This window comes from Jaculus jaculus, chromosome 9, assembly GCF_020740685.1.
Source record: "Jaculus jaculus isolate mJacJac1 chromosome 9, mJacJac1.mat.Y.cur, whole genome shotgun sequence".
Classification (NCBI taxonomy): Eukaryota; Metazoa; Chordata; class Mammalia; order Rodentia; family Dipodidae; genus Jaculus; species Jaculus jaculus.
Window position 1 is genome coordinate 31,327,075 of NC_059110.1, and position 17,093 is coordinate 31,344,167.

Here is a 17,093-nt window from a genome sequence, read left to right on the forward strand (position 1 = left end):
GAAGTCAAAAGAAAGTTCAGCTGGGCATGGTGGCACATGCCTTTAATCCCAGCACTCGGGAGGCAGAGGTAGGAGGATCGCTGTGAGTTCAAGGCCACCCTGAGACTCCATAGTGAACTCCAGGTCAGCCTGGGCTAGAGTGAGACCCTATCTCGAAAAACCAAAAAAAAAAAAACCACAAAGTTCAGAGCCGGGCATGGTGGAGCGCATCTTTAATCCCAGCACTCCAGAGGCAGAAGTAGGAGGATCGCTAACAATTTGGTTAGAGGCCAGCCAGGTCAGCCCTAGAGCTTGACACTACCTGGGAAGAAAAAAAAAAAAAAAAAAGGAATTCAGGCAAATCATATTGCTAGCCATGCCTGGTTTTCTCGCTGCTGGTTTAGTATGCTTAGCTTCTTGCTACAATTTTTATTTTTATTTATTTAGTTTTGGTTTTTCAAGATAGGGTCTCACTCTAGCACAAGCTGACCTGGAATACACTATGTAGTCTCAGGGTGGCCCCAAACTCACGTGATCCTCCTACCTCTGCCTCCCAGGGAGTGCTGGGATTGAAGGTGGGCTCCACCATGCCCGGCCTAATTCTTTATTTATTTATTTTATTTGACAGAGAGAAAGAGGGAGAGAGAGAGAGAGAGAGAGAATGGGCACACCAGGGCCTCCAGAAATGAAAATGAACTCCAGACACATGTGCCCCCTTGTGCATATGCCTAACGTAGGTCCTGGGGAATTGAACCTGGATCCTTTGGCTTTGCCTCTAAGCCATCCAGCCCTCTTGCTACAAGTTGTATGCAGGGTTAGCAGGAAGCTGTTCTTAGAGGGGGCATCTAAGTCAATGGCTTCTTCCTGGATTCTGGCGGGAGAGTTGGGGTGAGGCTTAACAGTGAGCCAATTAAAGCCTTCGGGGTTCACTTCAGTTTGACAAAGGATGTCTGCTAGAAATCCAGGGCTGTTATTTACTATTGGCATTTTTTTTTTTTTGTAGATAAAGTGGGGAATGAACAGAGCCCTTTATATTGTCTCCAACTTCCCTGGGTGAAGGAATCAGCCTGCTAAGAAATTCCAGGTTCTTTGTAGCTTGGTCCCTGGGGCCGGGCTTTGGGACTTGGAGAGGAAGGGGACTCACAGGCAGGCTCACCCCAGAGTAAGGTGAAAGGTGACGAGGTGCCTCATCCCAGCACTCTTTGACCTGTGCCTTGTCGCAGTGCTTGACATTTCATCACTATAACTTCATTTCTGTGAGTTGACAAATGGCTTTTTAAAATGCAAATGCCAGCCATAAAACTATATCAATAAAATGTAGGGCTTTCAAGTAAGACCATAGTCTGCTTGAGGTCACAAGGTCATAGTTTTAAATTTATTTATTTTTCTTTTTTTGCAATGAGAGAGAGGGGCAGAGAGAATGGGCACACCAGGGTCTCTAGCCACTTTAAACAAAGTCCAGATACATGTGTCATTTCTGCATCTGGCTTTACATGGGTACTGGGGAATCAAACCCAGCTCCTTTAGGCTTTACAGGCAAGCAACTTAGCCATTGAGCCATTTTCTAACCTGATGGTATTGAAGGGTTTTTTTTTTGTTTGTTTGTTTGTTTGTTTTTGAGGTAGGGTCTCATTCTAGCTCAGGCTCACCTGGAATTCACTATTTATAGCCTCAGGGTGGCCTCTAATTCATGGTGATCCTCCTACCTCTGCCTCTGGAGGGCTGGGATTAAAGGTGTGCCCCGGCTAGTGTTGAATTTTAACTTAGTTTCCCAATTTCTGTTTCTAGCCAGACAATTATATCATTTTTCAGATCTTATAGAAACATCCCTGTACTTCTTTGTTCCAGATAAAATCCTGAAAGCCAAAGATGACGTTTTCAAAAATATCATGTGTCTCGCATCTCATATTATATTTCCTTTTGTAGGTGTTTAAAAACCTGTTTATTTGCTGTCCGTTGTACCCTGCTAGGTCAGACCGTGGTAGCACTGAAAAGATGAGGGAAAGCGATTCTCAGCCTGTCCTAAAGCAGCTTATGTGTTGCAGGCTAGACTCTCATTGCTTCAAGTTCGGGGCTCTGGAAGCTTCCTCAGCTGTCCCCCATGACTGACACAAAAACAAGACCTACCACAAAACTATGTCCTTACCCTCCTCACAACTTTCCCACAGCCTTCCTTTCTAGAAAGCATGGGTGTGCAACATTGGTGTTAACATCATTGCTTGGGCTGAAGGAAATAAGCCCCACGTGGATATGGGTTTTAGTCATTCTCGTGCTGTTAGGGAACACGTGCTCTCTAAGCTCTGTACTGCACTGCTCTCTTCTCTCTGAATGTCAGTTTGGACAGTTCCAAATATGGTCATCGGTAATTAGGATAGAACTTGTGTCCTACAGGTGGACATTTCCCTCATTACCACTGCTAGTTTCTGGTGCTTAACGGCCATCATGAATCAACTTATTTGTCATCATCATTTGCTGCTAGGCGAATACACGCTCCTAGTGACAGCCTCTGACAAAAACTGATCCACTTAGTTGCCCTCTAGAGTAACAATTATGTTTTGTGGTATTTGTGTACTTTGATGATGCCCCCAGGAAAGGTTTCTATGTGCATCAGCAAAGAATCACAGAGATGGGAACATGTGACACTATGCACGCATGCGTGCATGCACACACAAATACACACAATCACACACACATATACAATGTGGGACCAGGGAAAAGGGAGATGGCTCAGGGGGTAAAGTGTTTACCACACAAGAGTGAGGGCCTGAGTTCAGATCCTACACCCCCACACTCAAGCTGGCTGTGGTGATAACGCACTGTAATTCCAACTCCGAGGTGGAGACAGGAGTCTCCAGAGCTTGCTAGCTAGCTAGTTTAGCCTTATCAGTGAGCTCAATGCACGACCCTGTCTCACAATACAAGGTTGGGGGCTATAGAGATGGTTCAGTGGTTCAGGCGCTCCTGATGACACCTCACAGACCCAGGGTTTGATTCCCCAGTACCCTCACAGAGCCAGGTGCAAAGTGGCATCTGGAGTTTGTTTGCAGTGGATGGAGGCCCTGGTGTGCCCATTCTCTCTCTATATGCCTGCCTCTTTCTGTCTCTCACTCTCTGTCAAATAAATAAAATATTTTAAGAAATATAAAGTTGAAGCCAGGCATCATGGTGGTGTATCCCTTTAATCCCAGCACTCAGGAGGCAGAGGTAGAAGGATCGCTATGAGTTCAAGGCCACCCTGAGACTATATAGCGAATTTCAGGTCAGCCTGGGCTAGAGTAAGACCCTACCTTGAAAAACCAAAAAAAAAAAAAAAAAAGATTGAGAATGATTGAGGAAGACACCTATGTTGACCTCTGACTTCCACATGCCACACATATATGAATACCCATCTATACATGTGATGATGCCACACAAAGATACACATACCATGTATATGTACTTTATACACATATATATCTATATGACATATGTACTTTAACCATGCACAGGATTGTTTTAGAATGTATCATTTTGAGCAATACAAAATGACATTGCCTTGTCACCAAAGGAAGATATGTCTTGGTCATCAAGACTCACACACAGCTATCCCATGTACGTAGTAGTACAAAAGTGTGTGTCGCCAAGTGCTTACACAATGTTTCTCAAGGTGTTTCCTCGAGTGTGTTGAGAAATAGTCATTTGTGGGACCAAAGTCTCACAATTTGATTCAAAAGTTAGATAGAAAAAAAGTGATTTTTTTTTCGAGGTAGGGTCTCACTCTGGCTCAGGCTAATCTGTAATTAACTATGTAGTCTCAGGGTGGCCTCGAATTTACCGAGATCATCCTATCTCTGCCTCCTCCTGAGTGCTGGGATTAAAGGCGTGTACCACCAAGCCTGGTTTAAAACAAACAAACAAACAAACAAACAAACATAATTTTAGCAAAGCTTTCACATTTCAGTTGGTATATAGTCCATCCTTGAAAGAAATAAAGGAAAGGGTTAAAGCCCAATTATCTGAAGTACTAAAGTATGTATGCATTAGATGATGTTGTATTTGGGCTGGAGAGATGGCTTAGCAGTTAAGGCGCTTACCTGGGAAGCTGACAGACCCCGGTTCCATTCCCCAGTACCCACATAAGCCAGATGCACATGGTGGCACATACATCTGGAGTTCATTTGCAGTGGCTAGAGGCCCTGGCATACCTATGCTCTCTCTCTCGCTCTCTCAAATAAATAAAAAAATTAAAATATGTTTTATTTCGGGCCAGAGGGATGGCTTAGCCAGTAAGGCATTTGCCTGCAAAGCCGAAGGACACAGGTTCGATTCCCCAGGACCCACATTAGCCAGATGCACAAGGGGACGCACACATCTGGAGTTCGTTTGCAGTGGCTGGAGGCCATGGTGAGCCCATCCTCTCTGTCTCTCTCTCTCTCTCTTTCTCCGTCAAATAAATAAACACTTGTATTTGGATTACCGTTGTACTCCTACCAAGGCACACACGTGAGCAGTGGCTTTATTTTCTGTGAGAAGTGGTTGCAAAGCGAAGAAGTGGGGGAGGCAGACATTCGGGAGCAGCTCTCTCAGAGAGCTCGGTCGCCCTCTAGGCTGCACTTCGCTATGCAAATCTGGCCATTGCGCCACTGGGGAGGCTGAGGGAAGGGGTCGGATGCGTCCGGCAGGAGGACTCTCTGGACCAAGGGAGGAAGGGGAAGAATAGATCAGGAGTTTGAATAGCGGCCACCAGGCAGCCGCCTGTGTTCACTGTTTACCGTCGCATCACACACGGTCCCCCGGCCTCCCTCCTCCCCCAGTGCCGTGTGTCACCTTCCTGTTCGGAAGTCTTAGTAGGTTGCTGGGACAGAACAGGGGGCGCCTGCTCCACCCATCAGGAATCCGGTTGGAAGCAAAGCCAGTCTCAACAACTTGATTCTCTCTGTCAAATGATAAGTTTAGCAGACCATCCGTCTCCAAGGGACGAACATTCGGGTAAGGGGAGGAAGGAGCCCGTCAGACCGGTCCTTTTTTGTTGTTGCTGTTCCAACCACAAATACATGGTTGTGCCTCATCTCTGTTGCACTTGGAGCCCTCCAAGTTGAATTCCACATTCCTTCTAGAATGCATGCCACAGAGCTTCTTTGAGAAAATGAACCCTGTTGCATGCGTTTTGAATTTTTTTTTTTCTGGACTGATTTGTGATGATCAATCAGTTACAGTTACATTTCACGTGTGTCTTGCTGGGGGTGAAATAAACCTAGGACGCTGATGACTGTAATTTTCTGGATGATGTTGCAACGAGGGAATAAATGGCCCGGTGTTGAACTTTGCAGCTTGCTCCCTTCCTGTATGTAAATTTCCCTTATATATAAAGTAGTGTTCAGCACGGAACACAGCGGTCAGCTGCTAGCTGGTGCTTTTTCGTCATCTGGAGCTTCCAGTCTTATCGGAGGCTTCGCCAGGTGACTGGCTCTCACTCCAGACATCCTGAGCATTGTGGAGAATGAAAGAGGAGGTTTTAAAATCCCCTTGGAAAGGTTTGTGTTTTGAGTGCATTGATTTGGAGGAGGTGGATAAAACAAAACAAAAAGCCAAAGAATATTTGGGGGGGGGCGGATTGGCCATGGGAGAAGCCACAGGCGGTTGTTCGTAGGGGGGCGGTCTCTGAGAAGGTATCTTGATTTACTGTTGTTGACAAGCAAGGAACTCTGTGGAGGTTCTTGTTTTTGAACAGTCTGAGCACGCTGCTCTCTCTAGGGGGGAAAGACCCAGGTGGGTGGGGGGCAGGGTAGGGCTAGAGTAGACTTCTTGAATTGCTGGGGCATGGAATGTGGGGGCTTTGGTCGCCACAGGTGGCCTCGAACTCACAGCGATCCTCCTACCTTTGCCTCCCAAGTGCTGGGATTAAAGGCGTGCAGCCACCACGCCCGGTTGGGCGCTTCTTTAAAGAGCTGCTACTAAACAAAATTCCCCAGTCTCCAGGAGACAGGCTGCGCGTCCCCCTCTCTGGGTTTGTGGCTGTCAGAATTGAGGAAATCAAGAAGCAGCTGAGACTAGAGACCGTGTACTAGGGCGTGCGAGGTGGCGGTGCAAAACAAACCCCAGCCCAGGACAGGGGAAAGCGGCTCGCACGCTATTCCTGGCTTGACAACTGGTATTTGGGAGTGTGTCAGTTCGAAAAGGTTGGCCCCTTGGCAGCACAGGGTCATGGCAGGGCAGACAGCACCAGCCAGCGCCAGGTACCGGCCCCGGGCGAATATTGCTAACTTGTAGCGGTCTCCCCGCCCCTGGCCAGGACGCGGTGCTGGATGGATGGAGGCTCCCCAGCCCGCGCTGGCGCGCATCCTCGCGCCCGCGGTCAGGCCGCCGCGCCTGGCAGCTGCCAGCGGCGGGGTTACTGCAAGGCACGGGCCTCGCTCCTCCACCCGGCCCCGGCAGCTCTGCAGCTTCTCTCGCTTTCCAGAGCCAAGTCCCCTGGCTGATCTTTGAGGAGTTAACGGGTGTCAGTTTTATGTGAACTTGCAAGAAAAAAAAAAAAAAAGCGAGGTGGCAAAACTAAGACGACTGGGGTTGGTTGTGGGATAACCCAAAGGGCAGGGAAGATGCGGAAAAACAAAGGGGTTTTTAAGGCCGCGCAATGTGACTTTGCAAGAATTTTCGGGCGCGAGAGCGGGAGATGATCAAGCCCCCAGAAAAGGCAGGAAAATCGGCCATGAAAAAAAAGTCAAGCTTAGGTCGCGAAGCCACTGCTCTCTCAGACTGGCCATCTCCTCACGTGTTCTTGGCATGGCAGGAATTAAAATTTGCAAGGCACAAAAATTGCAGGCGGAACGAACAGAATGTTCTCGGCGATTACTTGAGGAGAAAAAAAGTGAAATGCAGATTGTACTTTTTTTTTTCTTTTGGTGCAGAGACTTATTTCCGCCCCCTCCCCTACACATTCCTGACCTCTACACTCCACCACCACCCCCCTTTTCCCTCTCTCTTTCCTTCCTTCCTCTTCTTCCAAAGTTCTGGGATTTTTTTTTTTTTTTTTCAGCCTTGCTTGGTTTTGGCCAAAAGCACAAAAAAGGCGTTTTCGGAAGCGACTCGGCCGTGCACAAGGGCCATTTGTTTGTTTTGGGACTCGGGGCAGGAAATCTTGCCGGCTTGAGTCACGGCGGCTCCTTCAAGGAAACGTCAGTGCTCGCCGGTCGCCGTCGCCCGCTGTCCACTGCCCATGGGGGAGATGCAGGGCGCGCTGGCCAGGGCCCGGCTCGAGTCGCTGCTCCGGCCGCGCCACAAAAAGCGGGCCGAGGCCCAGAAAAGGAGCGAGTCCGTGCTGCTGAGCGGACTGGGTAAGCGCCGCCGCCGGCCGGCCGGCCGTCTGTCCGTCCCGTGGGGCTCCGGCTCCGGGGCTTAGTGGCGGGGATGGGTGGATGGATGGATGGACCGATGGATGTCCGGGTGCGGGGAGAATGGCGCCAGGTCACCGGGTCTCCAGCCCCGGCTAGCTGCGCGCCGCCTATGCCGGAGATAACCGACTCCAGGCGGCGCCCGGGGGCTCGGGAGACCAGGGAAGGGGGAGCGTGGAGAGATCGGCGACCGGCCCGGGGCGGTGGCCACCCCCTCCCCGGGACCAGATCCAAGCCATCCCGGCCGCCGCTCGCTCCCAACTTGTGGCCCCGCATAGTAAATGGGAAGAGAGAAAAAAAAAAATGGAAAATTACCCTGGACTTTTCCATCCCTCCTCACTCCCCCTCCGCCGGTGCTTTCTTTCCCTCTCTCGCTCGCGGGCGGAAAGTCATCCTGAGCCCTAGACTCCACGCGAGCACCCGGGACCCCCCCCACACACACCCACCTCGCCCACGTCCCTACCCCGGGGCTGGCTAGCTCACGCGCGACACCACTGCCCTCCGCGGGCGCCTCGGCCCGCAGAGAGCGCGGCTGGGGGCGTGGCCTCGGCGGGATTAGGGGGCGTGGCCTCGCGGGCCGGGGGCGTGGTCTCACTGTGGCGCGGCCCCGCCCCCCGCGCGCGCAGGGTTTATAAGGCCCGCCGCGCTGCCGGAGCTCAGTTGGCTGAGCCGCTCTCCCTTCCGCTGTATCTCTCTCAGTTTTCTCTTGGGGGCGATGACGGTGAAAACCGAGGCTGCTCGAGGCACCCTCACTTACTCCAAAATGAGGGGAATGGTAGCGATCCTCATCGGTGAGTGCGCGGTCGCGGGGAGGACACTGGACGTCTTCTCCAGGATGTGCGCCGGGCAAGGTCGCCGATCAGATCATCGGATTAGTGCGCTCATTAACGTAAAGAAGCCGGCTAAACGTTGCTTTCTTTTTTCTTTTCTTTTCTTCTCTCTTTCTTTAACTCACAGCTTTCATGAAACAGAGAAGGATGGGTCTGAACGACTTTATTCAGAAGATTGCCAACAACTCCTATGCGTGCAAACAGTAAGTTTGTGGGGAAAATCGGAGAAAATATAAGTAAATAGGATGTTATTGTTTTGAACTCGCCTCCAGCAGAGGCTCATTCTCTTCGCTCTATGCATCGGGGAAAGCCGAAGTCCTTCCCCAGAGGATACCAGTATTTTTCCTCCTTAAATTTTAATTTACTTGAAATATTTTAAACATTAAAATTAATTTGAGTTTAGCTTACCCTGGAGATGTGGAATGAATAAATTTTTATAGATACTTGAATTACTTAATTTAGGCTCTCCCTCTGAGGACTACCCTAATTTCTCTATTTAAGTGACTTTTTAAATGCATCGTCTTCTTTACCTGTTGTTTTCTTTTAAGTCATTTGGATGTTTTCGTTTTACATACTGAATTCTCCAGTGAAGGCTCAGCCAGAAATTGCGTTTGTGTCAGTGTGCCCTCTAGTGGCGGACTAGGAGTTTCTTAAATTGCTTCTAATTTTTTGCAGCCCTGAAGTCCAGTCGATTTTGAAAATCTCGCAACCTCAGGAGCCTGAGTTTATGAATGCCAACCCTTCTCCTCCGGTAAGTATTCTCTACTTGTAATGCATATGTATGGGAACAGTGTAGATGAGTCAGTATTTCTACAGTGGTCAATTAAAAGCGCACTTCTAGAGATTAACATCAAGGCAGGAATGCTTCTGTTCACAACATGATATATGATAGACAGAAGTCTTTAAGTATTGACTCAGTATTTTTAAAGGCGCATTTCATAAAAGCTTTATCTGTTAGCAGTGCTGTTTGCCATTTCTGCTCATTTGAAATAATGGGATGTTGGGGAAAAAAAGTCAGGTTAAATGTGTTTACCTACTTGTTTTCCTTTGACCTGATATTAAAGAGTGATGTCTTGCTTTCCAGCCAAGTCCCTCTCAACAAATCAACCTTGGTCCTTCATCCAATCCTCACGCTAAACCATCCGACTTCCACTTCTTAAAAGTGATTGGGAAAGGCAGTTTTGGAAAGGTAACTTTCAGTGCAAATCCCTGTTTTTTAAATATACTCTATTATGGAAGCATTTCATATTCTTGCAGGATAAGGACAGAAAGTTGATTGTTGGGTTGAAATTTCAGGTTCTTCTGGCAAGACACAAGGCAGAAGAAGTGTTCTATGCAGTCAAAGTTTTACAGAAGAAAGCGATCCTGAAGAAGAAGGAGGTATGTGGGATGGGCCAGAGGTAGAGTGAGAAAAGTCTTCAGCTTTGGGTTTTGGTAGGAAAGATTTGCCACTTAACTCTTACTTGTCTTTTGCCTAGGAGAAGCACATTATGTCAGAGCGGAACGTTCTGCTGAAGAACGTGAAGCACCCTTTCCTGGTGGGTCTTCACTTCTCTTTCCAGACCGCCGACAAGCTGTACTTCGTCTTAGACTACATTAACGGTGGAGAGGTGAGCGGAGGAGCGGGTTGGAAGGAGAGGAGGGAAGTTTACGTGGAGGGGGTCTGCAAAGTTTGCCTGGTTTTTAGTTTGAAAAGAACACTTCCAAAGATACTGCGAGGGGGGAATATTGCCAGAATTAGCATTTCCTTTAACTTGCTGGCTTGGGGTAGCTACCGATTATTTACTTAGGGCCACTTCCTGCCACTGTTCTGGGGAGCTGTATGTGGGGATGAGCTGACTGGCTTTGTTCTGTCTCTTGCAGCTGTTCTACCACCTGCAGAGGGAGCGCTGCTTCCTGGAACCGCGGGCCCGCTTCTATGCGGCCGAAATCGCCAGTGCCTTGGGTTACCTTCACTCTCTGAACATCGTGTATAGGTGAGTGAGAGTCACCACTGCCCGCCGGGGAAGCGTGGAGGAGGGAGGTCTGGCTTTGAGCCTTCCTGGTGCCTTAAGATAGTTTGTGTTTATATGCACCTTGGTCACCTAAAGGCTGCTTCCAGCCTGAGAGCTGTATTGATTCCATGTCACTGAAGGAACCAGCCAACTAGAGTGGTGACTAATCCAGAAGAGATTGGTAGAACAAGGGCTCCCTTCATGCTGCCTATAAAACCAGGATGAATAGAAAATGCTTCTAATAGCCATTATCTTGACAGGATTTCTTATGACATGAAAATTAACCTATGCAGTTTTTTGTTTGTTTTTTTTTTTTAAACAGAGACTTAAAACCAGAGAACATTTTGCTGGATTCACAGGGGCACATTGTCCTTACTGACTTCGGACTCTGCAAGGAGAACATTGAACACAACGGCACAACGTCCACCTTCTGCGGCACCCCTGAGGTAGGAAGGAGCTGTTGCCTGGGCACCTGGTCTACCCTAGGGCAAGTGTAAGCGGTAATGCTCTTAAGTCCAAAGACGGTCAACCCGTAAGAGATGTCTTAGTATGTGCAGTTCAGTGCAAGTGAAGTCCACACAATTTGATGCAACATGAGGAATTCCAAGGCCTTGACCGCGTTCATTGAAAGTAGCTGTTTGCAAAGTCCATGTCTTTAGAAAGCTCTGAATAAAGGTTCCCCTGGGTAAGCCATTGCTTCCTAACTATATCAGCATACACAGGGAGCAGTTTGCTTTGAAAAGGCAGAGGTTTTATGAGGAAGTAATGTGTCAAGAGAGCAAGTTGACTCAGGGTCTCCCAGCCTTTTCAGAGCGTTTGCCTGCTGCGGGACTGCCTGCCTGTTCTCGCTGGTTCTGATGGCTTTGCCTGGTGTGTCTTTTCAGTATCTCGCGCCCGAGGTACTTCACAAGCAGCCGTATGACAGGACCGTCGACTGGTGGTGTCTGGGAGCCGTCTTGTACGAGATGCTCTATGGCCTGGTGAGTAGCGCCCGGGGAGATGGGCGGGGTGCCGCTCCTGTTCCATTGACAGGCACTCGAGAGCATTGTCTTCATATCATGTGTGCTTACCTGGGTGCAGGTCCAGGGAGACACTGGGTCTTTTACAAGTGTAGTTTGGGTCTTTTGCAAGTGTAGTTTTTGGTAGTAAGGACTGAGCCCAAGGCCTTGTGCAGGCAAGGCAAGCCCTCTACCACTGAGGTATACATCTCCTGTCCTTTAGTGGATATTTTTTTCTTCTCTACATTTCACATGTTACTACAGAAGACCCACTTTTACCCTGTGTGGTACTGAAAACAATGACCCATGACTGAGTAGCTTGGGCCTCCTCCCATCCCCATAACAATTGCAAAATCAACATGGAAACATCCAGAGAAGGGACTAGCTCAAGTCCAGTTTAACTTATCAAGCTTAGCTCTTTCTCTGTTGGTAATATCTGCTTACACAAAACTTCCCTTTTCAGCCTCCTTTTTATAGCCGAAACACAGCTGAGATGTATGACAACATTCTGAACAAACCCCTGCAGTTGAAGCCAAACATCACAAACTCTGCAAGACACCTCCTGGAAGGGCTCCTGCAGAAGGACAGGACAAAGAGACTGGGCGCCAAGGATGATTTTGTAAGTAGTCTCCTGTGCTCCCGGGCCCTGGGGGCCGTACCCAGACCTTTATTGAGTTGTGCCCATCTAAATGAATCTCTGTTTCTTCTCAACAGATGGACATTAAGAATCATGTCTTCTTCTCTGTAATTAACTGGGATGATCTCATTAATAAGAAGATTACTCCCCCTTTTAACCCAAATGTGGTGAGTATCTGTCTGATTCTGAAGCTAAGCACAGTGAGACTCAAAGGTTTCTTTTAGGTTAAAGTTGTTGAATTGGGGGGATTTTAAGAAGTAAATAGCAGGTGTTTTATCCATAGGCCCATTATTTTCCCAGAGGGGGAAAATTTTTATCCTAACAAACCTCACGAATTTGAGGCCAGCCTAGGCTCCAAAGTGGGACCCTGTACTGAAAAAAAAGCACCAAGAGACAGTGACCATTATCCTTGTTACTTGAACCTTGAGGAGCCTTTGGGATTTTGCACTGGGAGGCTGCATCTAGAGTTTAGCTGTAGTCCTTAAAGCCCAAAGGACTACTTCCTGTACCCTGGGCACATCTTGACCCTGAGCATTTTTCTCTCCCCGTGACAGAGTGGACCCAGTGACCTGCGGCACTTCGACCCTGAGTTTACCGAAGAGCCAGTCCCCAACTCCATCGGCCGGTCCCCGGACAGCATCCTCATCACAGCCAGCGTGAAGGAAGCAGCCGAGGCCTTCCTTGGCTTCTCCTACGCGCCTCCCATGGACTCTTTTCTCTGAACAGTCTTGGGTGGCTTCGAAGGATTCTCTGTTTTCTCATGTTGTAGTTAGCCTTTCGGTGGAGCGGCCAGCTGACAGGACATCTGAGAGAATTTGCACATCTCTGGAAGCTTGGCAGTCCTGTCGCACACTGATGGCTGGAAGCTTTTCAAAAGAGCACATCCTCCTGTCGGGGAGCTCTGAGGTTTTCATTTTTCTCCTTCCTTCCAACTTGGTGCTAGCTCTGAAATGAGCCTCAGCATGCCGCCCCAGGCAGACGCCATGGCCTAAGAAGGAAGACGCAGGTCTACGAGGGAACTTCCGAAGGTCTGTCTGGGCCGTGATCACGAATATTCTGAAATGTGCCTTTTCCCATGAGATCGTGTTAGCTCCAAAGCTTTTCCTATCGCAGTGTTTCAGTTCTCTTTCCCTTGTAGGTTTACTGTGTGAACAGTCGTGTGAGTGCAGTATGCCTGATCACAGACGGCTGTCATAAGCATCAATGTGACACTTGCAGGACACTACAATGTGGGACATTGTTTGTTTCTTCCATATTTGGAAGATAAATTAATGTGTAGATTGTTTTCTTTTGTAAGATATAGTTAATAACTAAAGTTTATTGAAACGGTCTTGCGATGACTTGCATCTAGATGCTCACAGAAAGCATTGCTGCTACATATATTTCTATTTTCAGAAAGGGTTTTTATGGACCAATGCCCCAGTTGTCGGTCAAAGCCGTTGGTTGGTGTTTTCATTGTTTAAAATGTCACCTGTAAAATGGGCATTATTTATGTTGTTTTTTTTTTTTTGCATTCCTGATAATTGTATGTATTGTAAAGAGAAGTCTGTACATTGGGTTATAACACTAGTATATTTAAACTTACAGGCTTATCTGTAATGTATACTACCATGTAATGTACTGTAATATTAACATGGTTATAATATGTACATCCCTTCGCCCACCACACAACTTTTGTGTGATAAACCAATTTTGGTTTGCAATAAAACCTTGAAAAATATTTGCATAAATTGTCCTGTGTTGCCCTGTGTATTTCAATGGCTGGGTTGAGATGAGAATGGGAATAACGTATCCATTTAAAATGTAAAACTTGCTCAGTGGTTAAAGAAGCTTTCTTGGAAAATCCTAATGGCCTGAGTTTGATTTCCCCAGTGCCCACGTAAAGCCAGGTGCACAAAGTGGCACATGCGTCTGGAGTTTCTTTGCAGTGGCAGGAGGCCCTGGTGCAGCCATTCTCTTACTCTCAAATAAATAAATATGCAAAGTTTTAGATAGTCTTTTATTTTTAAGTCTGCACATGGTAATTCCCACCTGTAATTCCAACACTTGGGAGGCTGAAGCAGGAAGATCACTGTGAGTTTGAAGCTGGTCTGGACTACAGAGTGAACTCTAGAACAGTGAACCGAGAAACAACAACAAATCCCCTGTTATGTCGGGCATGGTGGCACACGCCTTTAATCCCAGCACTCGGGAGGCAGAGGTAGGAGGATCATCGTGAGTTTGAGGCCACCTTGAGATTACATAGTGAATTCCAGGTCAGCCTGGGCTAGAGTGAGACCCTCCCTCGATAACCAAAAAAAAAAAAAAAAGCCTGTTATGTAATCTCCAAATGAGTGGCTTGCTTCCAAGAGCATCAGCCTTGTCTCAAGGAGTAGTAGGTTTAAGGCCCACCTAGGTTGGGACTGGAGTTGGGCGGCAGAGCGCTGTGAAAACCCTGGGTTTGCTCTGCAGCACTGCAAATCGGTATCACTCTAGGTCTTTTTGAAAAGTATTTTTATGGTGTCAGTCATTAATCATACAAATCCTTTCCAATTTACCCATCTTGCAAGGACAGCTGTCCTGTAACGGTTCCTGCATGTACCGACTGCCTTGTGAAGTTGGACTGCTTGTCCCAACACTTGGCTTGTCTTAAGTAACAAGTGATTCCTTCAACAAGTATTCGTGAGTCTCCTCAGGGCCAGGCTCTATTCTGAGTGCTGGGGACATGGCAATACACAAGGCAGACAGATCACTATCCTGAAAGACAGCCTGATGAGAGAGTCAGGCTTTGGAAGCTGTATTTGGAAAGGGAAACCAAGATGATAGTCGTCTGCAGCAGGGGAAGGCCACCAAAGAGGTTAGGATGCGTCTCATATAAGCAGCCCGTGTTCCAGCAAGCTGCACTGGCCAGACCTGTGCTTTCTCCAGAGTTTGCCAGAGCAGGCCCTGGAAAGGCACCCCGAGGGAGCACATTCCTGGCTTGACCCACAGCTGCTTGAACCAGAGTCAACCAGCACTGCAAGGGCCTGCCAGGTTCTGGGTCTGGCCTGCAGAGCCCTCCCTGAGAGCTGGTCCCACTGGGATTCATACTGTGGGAGAAAGGAAGGGGGCACACAGTATTGAGGGTCCATCTCAAGCCCAAATCGGTGGTCTGTGCTTACCTGCTTACCTTCACACAAATCCTGCTGAGTCCCTAAACAGTAGATCTTTTTCATTTATTCCAGGTAGGGTTTCACTCTAGCCCAGGCTGACTTGGAATTCACTCTGTATTCTCAGGGAGGCCTTGAACTCATGGCCATCCTCCTACCTTTGCCTCCCGAGTGCTGGGATGTATCACCATGCCTGACACCTTAACTCCAACAGTATATAGACCGACTGCCCACCCCTCCACACCTGGACCCTGACCTTCAGTGTGCAGAGGGATTCCCCAAAGGGAGCCATATCTCCACTTAGCCCCCTCAACTACTTTCCCCAAGGTTTCTAAGGCCTGAATAGCGTTTGGCATCATGTGATGCTTTTCATCATCAATCCAGTGGCGTGAGTGGCGGCTTCCTGCTCAAAGTGACCGCAGGTCAGGCTCTGCACCTGAGGGTCTGCTGTCTGGCCTCAGCTGTGTGTTCACTTCCCCACCAAACTCAAACAACGAAAAGAACTCCAAACCATTACTTTCCAGAGTGAAGGATGCCGGCCTTGATGTGCAGATGATTTTCCTATCTTCCCTTCATTCTCTTTGGCAGTAGCAGTTACAAATTGCTCCTTGAACAAATATGATTAAATCATATTCATTTCTGAACACTTTTTTGGGGGGGGTTTCAAGGTCGCATCTTGCTGTAGCCCACCCTGACTTGGAGTTAACTATGTAGTCTCAGGCTGACCTTGAACTCATGGCAATCCTACCTCTGCCTCCAGAGTGCTGGGATTAAAGGCGTGCGCCACCACACTGAGCTCTGTTTTGAGTTGTGAGATAGGGTTCCACGTCACCGAGGATGAGCTCAGATTTGCTGTGTAGCTGAGGATGACTTTGAACTCCTGGTCCTCCTGCCTCCACTTCCCATGTGTTGGAACTACAGGCCTGTACCACCCTGCCTGGCTCGAAATCCCCACCTCCACCTTAAGGTAGAAATCTGGCTTATAAGGTTATAGATCTGGTATGAATTTCTCCAAAACTGACAGGGGTCAGAGGAGTCCCAAGCGTGATCAAACAAACCGGAGATTAGATCAAGCACAGCTGTGTAGGATGGGAACAAGGCAAGAACAGGGAAGTCAAGAAAGAACAAAAGAGCAATAGGGCCAATGACAAATATTTACCGAGTACTGTGATGTCAAACAACATGTGTGCAGAGGTATCTCTTATCGCAGGGAGTGGAGCATGTCCTCTCCAGCATGTTCCCAGGGGCCCAGCCAGCTGATGGGTAAAAAAAGGACACCTAGACACCTACAGCCAGGTACTGTAATCCCAGCACTGAGCCAGAAGGATTACAATGTGCTCACTTCAGTCTAGGCTACATACAGATACTCTGGAGAAAGAGGAGAGAGGGACTGACTCACTTCTCCATATCTCCATATCTCCCTAGTTATGGGTCTGGTCAGATATGAGTTTGGTACAATTATTTAAGTACCTAGCTGGGTGGTGGTGGCGCACGCCTTTAATCCCAGTACTCGGGAGTCAGAAGTAGGAGGATCGCTGTGAGTTCAAGGCCACCCTGAGACTACAGAGTGAACTCCAGGTAAGCCTGGGCTAGAGTGAAACCCTACCTCAAAAGACCAAAAGAAAAAAAAGAAAGGTTCCTACAAGTTAAAATGTGAGTTCTAACCACTGCTGCCAAGAATCGAGTCAGTCATTGTCCTTAAAGAATATGCCACCTCCTTGGGGAGGTGTAGCACCTATTCATGATATAGAGCCCCTAATGAATATGGGATAAAGAAGACTAGAAGTCCAAAGACGGCCTGGAGGCTCAGGGGCAGGTAATGGTTCTCAGGAACCATGTCTAGTTCTAGGAACATTTTCTGGACTTGGGATACAGCCCTGAGGACTAGATGACCAGTTATAGCTGGTTCACTCAGTTCTTAGTACTTTTGGATATTGTTGCGAGTATTTCCTGCTTGATTCATTCAAAACAACCCTGTGACAGGTTTAGGGAGATTTGGAGGTTCAGGTAGGTTGCCTAGGAAACAGCGGCTTCAGAAAGTAAGGCAGAAAGAAAGGTGTTTAAGTTACAAGGCGCTGTGATGGTGTTGGGTGCCGCAGGAAAGAACTCAAGAGACCTGGATCAGAATCCAGTTCTACCAACCAGCTTTCTAGCTTG

The 17,093-nt window shown here is 48.0% G+C and overlaps 1 protein-coding gene across 4 annotated transcripts in view; it reads left to right on the forward strand.

Moving 5' to 3' along the window:
• The window catches only part of Sgk1 (serum/glucocorticoid regulated kinase 1), a 183,786-nt gene extending 170,258 nt beyond the window's left edge, over positions 1-13,528 (forward strand). The window contains exons 1-12 of one of the 4 annotated variants that reach the window (XM_004651188.3): positions 5,354-5,492; positions 8,307-8,382; positions 8,855-8,930; positions 9,264-9,368; positions 9,476-9,559; positions 9,658-9,789; positions 10,043-10,155; positions 10,496-10,619; positions 11,058-11,153; positions 11,635-11,790; positions 11,886-11,975; positions 12,363-13,528. In XM_004651188.3, coding sequence (XP_004651245.1) covers positions 5,459-5,492; positions 8,307-8,382; positions 8,855-8,930; positions 9,264-9,368; positions 9,476-9,559; positions 9,658-9,789; positions 10,043-10,155; positions 10,496-10,619; positions 11,058-11,153; positions 11,635-11,790; positions 11,886-11,975; positions 12,363-12,530 — 1,254 coding nt within the window. In that variant the 5' untranslated portion in view covers positions 5,354-5,458 and the 3' untranslated portion in view covers positions 12,531-13,528. Of the gene's footprint in view, positions 1-5,353; positions 5,493-7,147; positions 7,293-8,014; positions 8,141-8,306; positions 8,383-8,854; positions 8,931-9,263; positions 9,369-9,475; positions 9,560-9,657; positions 9,790-10,042; positions 10,156-10,495; positions 10,620-11,057; positions 11,154-11,634; positions 11,791-11,885; positions 11,976-12,362 lie in introns of those variants that run through there. The other 3 variants (XM_004651186.3, XM_004651187.3, XM_004651185.3) reach the window with 3 other exon arrangements.
• The last annotated feature ends 3,565 nt before the right edge of the window (positions 13,529-17,093 follow it).